We start from the raw sequence: 8,865 nt of genomic DNA, 5'->3' as shown, positions 1-8,865 counted from the left end.
TCGCATTGATAGAATTATTCAATTCTGTTTTGCAAAAAAAGCAGTCGGTAATGAAGATTTTTTCTTTACAACAGCGTTGTTAACTCGGTKATTTTTTTCAAATTTGGAGAGTTTTTTTTATTTTAAATGTTTTTTATAAAGAACTGAAATATTTGTACATTATWTTCAAAAGTTTTATGAGACTACACTAGTACAATATTTTTTTTAGGTTCACTGATTTGACAAACGTCAAAACTCGTCCTTGAAAATGACGGTATCGCAGTTTGAGGTTATGGATTTGTATATTTTTTAAATATAAAAAGTAAAATGTTCATTTTGARCAGATCAGCAAAAAATACYTTTTTATTTATTATTACATGACGCTTTCTATCGAAATAAAACAATGTCACTTATGTTTAGAGCAAAATTCGGCAGCAATATTTTAAAAACCAAGACACAAAGTGTTACAAATCCATGGCAATGTATCAAAAACAACTCAAATGCGCCCCCAACTCAAGCAAGGATAGTGATAGCAGGTGCTGGAGTTGTGGCAAATTCTGTAGCCTATCACTTGGTTCAGAATGGTTGGAATGATATTATAGTCCTAGAACAAGGGAAAATAGGCAGTGGGACCTCTCATTTCGGTTCCGGAACCTTAGGTTTGTTTAAACCTATCGCTCACAGAAACCTAATCTGGTACAGTATTAAACTATATCAACAATTACAAGATATGGGCTATGACATCCAAATGAGACAATGTGGAAGCATAAACTTAGCCCAAACGAATGATCGTTTAATAGCTTTAAAAAGACGACTGGCATACAATATCCCCACGGGGTTATACTGCGAATTACTTAGTCCAAACGAACTCAAAGACTTACACCCGTACTTAAGAGTAGATGACTTAAAAGGGGCTGTTTGGGTCCCTGAAGACGCCGTGGCCAACCCTAGAGCTATCTGTGATGTCCTGGCAATTCTAGCACAACAAGGGGGCGCGAAATACTTCGAACACACACCAGTCGACAAAGTACTTACCCAAAATTCAACCGTTTACGGCGTCGAGACACCAAAAGGGGTTATCAAATGCGAGTATTTCGTCAACTGTGCTGGGATGTGGGCCCGGGAATTGGGGCTGCAGTGTTCGCCACAAGTGCGCATCCCTGCATACCCAGCCCAGCATTTCTACGCAACGACGGGGCGCCTCACTCAAAGTAAATTTAAATTTTCTTAGTTTTAATTACAATTAAATTTTTAGTTATTGACGAATCAACGCCAATAATACGAGATTATGACGCTTTCACGTACGCACGGGAGCATGAAGGGGGCTTCATGATCGGGTGGTTTGAAGAAGAAGCCAAACCGGCGTTTGAAGACAGCCAAGTTCCGAGGGATTGGATGAGACACATCAAAAAAGATTTTAATCACTTTTGTGAGTTATTAGAAATGAGCTGAATCTTCGAGTAACACAATTTTTAGTTCCTTTATGGGAAAAAGCCGTACGCCGGATTCCGGAATTAACAAATTGCAAGAAACCGGAAATTGTTAACTCTCCTGATAACTTCACTCCTGATGGTCGCTGGATTTTGGGTGAAACGGCTGAAGTAACGAATTATTTTGTAGCTTGTGGTATGAACGGTAACTCGTTACAGGTAACTGTTAAAAAACGCATTTTTATATTAATGTGCATCGAAGTAGTCGTTGAAAGCAACCATGGCAATCATGCGAAAATTTAAATCCCAACCTCAATTTAAAAATTATTTTCTTAAATAAATATGTGTATCCCAGTTTTTGAGCTAGCAAAAAATAATTAGAATTAACGTAAATAACATAGGGTGAATAAATTTTTGTGTGAATCGGCCTTTAAATTAAAGATGCATTTATAATCGTTTTCATATTAATGTGCATCAAAGTGGTCGTTGAAAGAGATTACTTTAAGGTGGCAATCATGCGAAAATTCAAACAATCCTAACTTCAATCTTCCCTAAAAATTATTTTTTCAAATAAATATGTGTACCCCAGTTTTTGAGGTAGCAAAAAATAATTAAAATTAACAACAAACATAAAGATTTTTGTCATTAAATTTGTTCTGATGACATTAATGACACAAGTGTGAATCGGCCTTTAAACTAAAGGTGCATTTAGACTTCTACAACCTACTTGATGCACATTAATATAAAAAAGAGTATAAATTTCTACAACCCACTTGATGCACATTAATATGAAAAAGAGTGTATGTCTTATTTAGGGCGCGGGTGGGATTGGTAAAGCAGTAGCTGAGTGGATTATAGAAGGAGAACCCACTCAGGATCTTCTACCTTTCAATGTACAAAGATTTTTAGATGTTCATAACAGTCGACAGTATTTGCAACAAAGAATTAAGGAAATTGTGGGCAGGTWGTATGCATATTGTAGCAACAAGATTGTACTTTGTTATTTTAGGCATTATTCAATTTTGTATCCCTTCCAGTGTGAATATAAATACGCCAGAAAACTGAGATGCTCTCCACTTTACAGTGTTCTTGAAACAAAGGGTGCTGTGTTTGGGATCAAGATGGCGTACGAAAGAGCGCTTTATTTTGATTCCAGATACATGAGTAAGGCTTACGGTTTTGAATTCGTTAATTTATTAAAATTACAGGCGGTGACACTAAACCTATCATGCCTCCTGGTAGTTTTTTCAAACCAAAGTTTTTCGATTACATGAAAGAGGAGTATTTGGCGTGTCGGGAAGGTGTTGGTATTATTGACATGTCATCATTTTCAAAAATTGAAATAAAGGTAACTGTAATTTAATCTAAAACCGGTTCTAAATCCAGTCTAGTCAGACCATCTCGAWGTTGTCAATTATCTACAARGTTTGTGTTCTAATGATATTGATATTGCRGTGGGTGGTATAGTACACACGGGGATGCAAAATGAGAAAGGGGGCTATGAAAATGATTGTATGTTAGTAAGACAAGCAGATAACAAGTAATAAAAAATATCAAATTGACTCTTTTTTACTATATGATTTTAGATACTTTATGGTGTCACCAACTAGTCAACAAACACGAATCTATGAATGGATTTCGCGTAATTTACCTCAAAAATCCTCAATTGACTTAAACGACGTCACGTCGATGTATACAGTCATTAATGTGGTGGGCCCCAAAGCACCCGAACTACTAAATGAATTGTCTAACAGCGACATGAAACTATCACCGTTTTCTTATAAAAAAGTCAACATGGGTTATGCTTCCGATGTTATGGTTATGTCATTTACCCATACTGGGGAACCAGGATATTGCTTATACGTCCCATCAGAGTACGCTTTACACGTCTATTATAAATTAATGACAGTGGGGCGGGACTATGGGGCTCGCGATGTCGGCACTTTGACTCAAAGATTCATGCGAATTGAGCGTTTTATTCCGTTTTGGGCGGAAGAATTGAGTAGTTTTACCACACCATTTGAGGCAGGCAACAGCTATAGTGTCAGATTAGACAAAAAGGAGAATTTTATTGGAAAACCAGCACTGCAGCAACAGAAAGAAAACGGAGTTAGTAAACAACTCGTCCTCTTCCATTTAAATGATATTGACCCAGATAAAGATATTTGGCCATGGGGTGGAGAACCCTTGTACCGCAACAACGAGTTTGTTGGTACTGTCACTTCAGCTGGGTATGGGTTTTCAGCCGATAAGTTGATTTGTTTGGGTTTTATTCGTCGACCAAGATCATCACACATTAAGACAATTACTTCAGAATATATTTTGTCTAAAGAGGCCAAATATGAAATTGATATTGCAGGCACTCGATTCTCTATAACGCCATATCTTCATGCACCGCCTGTCACAAATGTGGTTAATTTAGGCCAAAAATACCGACCGACTGTTATTAGTTATAAAAGTGATGTAACAAGTAATAATTTTTGACTGATGTGACAAACTAGCAATATTTAGTTGAATTAAATTATTTCAATCTATTGATTTGTTTTATTTTAATGTATGTAGCGCGACCTCTAGTGCTGGCAAGTGCAAATAAAACTTGCCTTAAATGTTTAATTAAATAAACTACAGTTTTTCTTAATGTCAATGTTACTTTGCTTAATTACATTAATCAATTATGCAATTTAGTTGTATGTGTGGGACGTTTAATTTTTCGCACTTGAGTCGAGTGAGATGATGCAAAAGCGCGTTTCATTAATAATTATTTGGGCGGGCGCCATTTTTAATACCATTATGTCCTCAATAGGAATTGCTTTTAAAATCTGAATAATTGATGCGATTTTAAGGACTTGGGCTAATAACTTGTTAAGTAGAGTCATTAGAGTTCCTCTGTTATGGCAATCTTATGGAATGGTTAAGTGGTATAGAATCATTTATAATACACTTTGTTTCAAGCCGAAAGTGGAAAAACTCGACGGTTAAAATATTGTAATTTCGATTGTCAGATTTTTTCGTCGCATTTAGGGGTTCTAAAGAATACACACTTCTTCAATTCGTGTAAATTGGTAGAAGGAAAAGATTCGTTGCTGTGACATGTGACAATTGGCGCGGCTGAAGCCGGACTAAGTGGCTGTCACTTCTAATTTTTCGATGAAAATTCCCCTTTCGTAAAGTAAATCTCGATTTTTTCTTGATTCAATGACGTAACCCACAGTTAATAAAGCGGGTTAATGACTTTTAACGATTGATTTAGGTGTAGTTACAAAAGCCCGCATGTTTTTTTAATAAAATATCTGATGGGATAAATTAAACTGCTTTATATTATTTGTAGTGAGGAATTTTTGTTGACAATGAGAGAGTTATTGTAGGTATCTATGCTTAACCGTTATTTCAAGATGAGCTTTTTAATTGCTGATTCCTTTTCAAAAAGCCGCTAATACTTGGCTCTGGACAGGTTACGATTAATAGTGTCAGAGATCTAAATTTTTCCAACTAGCTTTCTGTGTGCGGAAAAAAGGTAACGAGGGTGCGTATTAGACACCTATAGTTTGCTCTTTCTTGACCTGAGTGTGGAGTACAAATGCAAGAGTCATCAATCTCTCAAACTAATTACTTTTAATGAAGCACGCCTTATGAAACTACGCCGGAACGGTATGTGAGGATGAGGGCATTCTTTGAACAATCTAATATTTTATATTTCTTGATAACCTACAATCAAGTGCTTACAGAAAAAAGGACACTTCCGCAAAATTCTTACTGCACATAAATTATCTCGGATCCCCCTACTGTAACCGGCTAATAGCTCTGGCATATTTTATTCGAAATTRCTCAGGAATTCGTTTTATTTCCATGATAGCATTTCGTGCTTACCGTATCGGAAAATTTTTTTGCATTTTTTTTTGAACTAAGTGAAACCATATCCAATTTTCTGGAGGAAAACATATTTTTTCACTACTAGTTGTATTATTTAGTTTGTCGAGAGGTTGTCAAGTTCTTTTTCTCTCAAAGTGGTCAATAATCATTTTGATGATAGATCAAAGACAATGAATTAGACGTAAATACCGATATTCATACAAATATGTTTAGAATATTATTTTTTAAAACTACTTATTATTAAGGCCCGGATTATATGCGTAAAATATGCGCATATTTTCACAAAAATGTGTAGAAGATATTAAGAAATATGCTCCAATATATGCCAAATATGCATTGATATGGAAAACTTTTAACAATAAAACATCAAAGTTGGGATAAATTTTTATTCTCGACTTTGTATTTTTGGCATCTTGAACGAAAGAGAATAAATAAATGGAAGGATTATAGCCATAACGGGTAAATAAAAAGTATGGAACCAAAAAATTGCTTAAATTATTTATTTTTTGGAAGAACTAATTAATGAATAATAAAGTACTATAAAAATGTGATGTTTTATGAAAAATAAAATTTTTCAAAATCTTTTGTTTTTAAGTTTTACAAAAATATATTTTTTAAATGACAACCCACTAAAAAAACATTTTTTTCATTGAGYTTATGATCTAAAAATTACAACTATCTAGTTTATATTCATTTTTTTTGACAAAAAAATTGCATAACTCAAAAACAAAACAATTTTTTTTAAATACGATCACATTTTTATATTACTTTAATTACCTAAACTTTTTCATTAAAAAACATCAGAATAAGCCCACTTTTAATTCTTCTGTCTTGGTCAAACTGTCAAAACAACAAATGGGTTTATTTCTTGTCAAAATACTATCGGTAGTGAGGCAAATTTTAACACTTTTTTTTCCTTTTCTTTGTTATTTTAACAAATGTTTCATATTATATGAAGTTAAAAAATTCATTAATAGATGCACAATTACAAAAATGACATAAAGAAATTCTTCCAGATTAAGTTAATAACTCAGGTAAGTAATTAATTACTGTTTGTAATAGCGAATTAACAAAAAAAGTAGTTGAATTACAACATGTTGCGTCTAAGGCAACATGGTCATTAAATAAAGAATATTTATTTTTTACCGTTGTTTTTGTGGTTAATAAATGTGCTAATAGTGAAAAAAAAATTATATAAAACATAGAGAAGATTTCTATAGCCTCGCATTTTTTATTATAAAAAGTCTCTTCTTTATCTTGTTATATAATATACATTATGTCTTCGGATTGAGTTTACAAGAGGAATAAAAAAAATTATCTTCGATTTTACGTCAAAACTGCAAAGGAAAAACATTTTTTGCTTTACCTGAAACGAGCAAATCTGTAATTAAAACTTCATTATTCTTATTCAGTGAAAAGAAAAGTTGATTTTTCTTTTGATTTTGGAATAATTTTTCTCTGCTCATATCATATAATTGGACAATGAATTTTTTAATTAAATAATGTTAGTTCTTGTTTAAAATGACTTTGTTTTTTTATGTTAATATCTTTTATATACTATTTTTAAACAAAAACGGAACATTTGCATTGTTAAAGACGATCAGCTAAACATAGACAGATTTTAAAAGTCATGTTGTTTGTTGAACGTTGTTTTCACTTATTTTAGACGCACTATAATTTCCACAGATTTTATCACGAATTTCTTGCAAAATAGAAAAACAGATAGTTGTTTTGCTTTAGATAATACTAATTAAAATATATGTTATTCTGATATTAACCTTATTGAGCGTCAATAATAAAAATGATGCTGTAATCATTTATTTTAAGTATGTTGTTATTTGGTTACTAAGCAGAGGAAAAATTAGGATTGAAAATATTGTTTTGCGGAAGGTATCGATAGCATAACGGAATTTCTATAATGGGCAGTGTTTACCCATAAATAATAGGAATAATTTTATTTGTTTTATTGACAAGTTTTGCAAATCGTAACTGTCTAAGGGTCAGTTCCAGTCAAGTGTTTAATAGTTGAATAGAAGTCAAAAATCGGTGTGAACTTTTGCGATCACATGCAGCTAAATATTGACTTAGTTTAGCAAATTGTCAAATTTGGGGTGTGTTAATCGCTGTGCACTAATGGTTTTTCTTTGAAATTTCACATACCTGGAAGAATTTGTCATTTAGTCCTTTAAAAGACGACAAATGATTCTTGTAATGGTAATAAATGAATCAGGACAAATGTGTGACGTTCATTAATTTTCTGGCAACGTTTTTCGGATTCGGATACACCATTGACCTCTTTAATTAAAACCAATTAATAAATAACGAATTAAAATGTAGGTATGCCGCCCAGTTGAACYTCACTTCAATTTTCTTGTTTGTGTTGTATTAAGATTTGTCTCAATTAAGTTCGAGGGCGCCAGCTCGTTGCATCGCCAGGAGCGTATTGTATTTAGCTTGGCTTGTTTCAACAACTCTTTATTGGTGTCAATCAAAGGTCAATTCTTATTAGGGATTGGGGATACGACAACACTGGGTTACATCATCTCGTTCTAGATATTTTCAGATTTGTTTAACAAGCTTTATTACAAGCCAAAGACAAAAATTTCGGTAATAATGGCGTCGGTTGCCTTGCAACCCATATCGACTCGTCCAAGGACATTAATCTGTAATAATCGGGAGTCTTGTCGGGTTTTTGTGGAGATTTAAGTAGAAAGAGCAGATTGCTTTATCGCAAGTAAGGACAAAGATGGTAACCAGGGTAACGGTTGACCTGCTGCGATTGGCTACTAGAAAACTGTCAATAGATACGCCCACGTTCCTATGTGACAGGACTCCCTCCCTCGCAGGATAATCAGGTAACTGTTCAGAGATCGTCGAACTAATTACAAGTCAACAGGTGTACCAACATGGGATGTTTATGTCGCGCCGCGTGCATTATCATATCGGTTCGGAATCGATAGCTTAATTGGTTATAGAGAAATAAGGCGAAGGGCGCCTCTATCACACTTGTCATCTCGGGTTGACAATGCTTTTTTCATTTAAAATTTTGACGCGAGCATTGATTTTTTTCGACGAGATGTCTTTTGAATTCAAAACAAGACCAAATGAAAAGTGTCAATCAACCACACTGGTCTTTGTATACGATGTCAAAGGTTGAACAGATAAAAAGTTCATTTCCTTTTATAAACATGTTTATTTATTCAACTCGATTTTCTTGATCCACAATTTTTCGAAATCTTAATTTTAGTGCAATTAGTAAGGCTCGGATTATATGCACGTATTTTCACAAAAATATGCACCAGATGTGAGAAATATGCTCCGATATATGCCAAATATGTAGTGATATATAATCAAAGTTGGGATAAATTTTTATTCTCGACTTTGTATTTTCGGCATCTTGAACGAAAGAGAATAAATAAATTGGTTTTGCCTCAGACAAGCCATTTTAATAACCTAGTAATTAACCTTTTCTAAGAAATCTCTAAAATTCACTTATCCGATTGGAAGGTAAATAAAAAGTATGTAACCAAACGTTTTTTGCTTAAACTATTTATTTTTTGGAAGAAATAATTAACGTATGATAAAG

General features: G+C 33.5%; 1 protein-coding gene across 1 annotated transcript; it reads left to right on the top strand.

The window, feature by feature from the left end:
- The first annotated feature begins 106 nt into the window (after positions 1-106).
- LOC123006825 (pyruvate dehydrogenase phosphatase regulatory subunit, mitochondrial-like) lies at positions 107-3,937 on the top strand. Its single transcript, XM_044401645.1, has 9 exons — positions 107-154; positions 209-1,190; positions 1,235-1,408; positions 1,456-1,628; positions 2,225-2,373; positions 2,419-2,573; positions 2,618-2,757; positions 2,801-2,949; positions 2,996-3,937. The coding sequence occupies exons 2-9, from the start codon at positions 383-385 to the stop codon at positions 3,891-3,893; spliced, it is 2,646 nt and encodes an 881-aa protein (XP_044257580.1). The 5' UTR covers positions 107-154; positions 209-382; the 3' UTR covers positions 3,894-3,937.
- Positions 3,938-8,865: the final 4,928 nt, after the last annotated feature.

Source organism: Tribolium madens, unplaced genomic scaffold (assembly GCF_015345945.1).
Source record: "Tribolium madens isolate multiple individuals breed KSU strain unplaced genomic scaffold, Tmad_KSU_1.1 Scaffold_2;HRSCAF=44;Tcas5.2_LGX, whole genome shotgun sequence".
Lineage (NCBI taxonomy): Eukaryota > Metazoa > Arthropoda > Insecta > Coleoptera > Tenebrionidae > Tribolium > Tribolium madens.
Note: the sequence above shows the minus strand (reverse complement) of the source record. Positions and strands in the feature narration are given on the sequence as shown.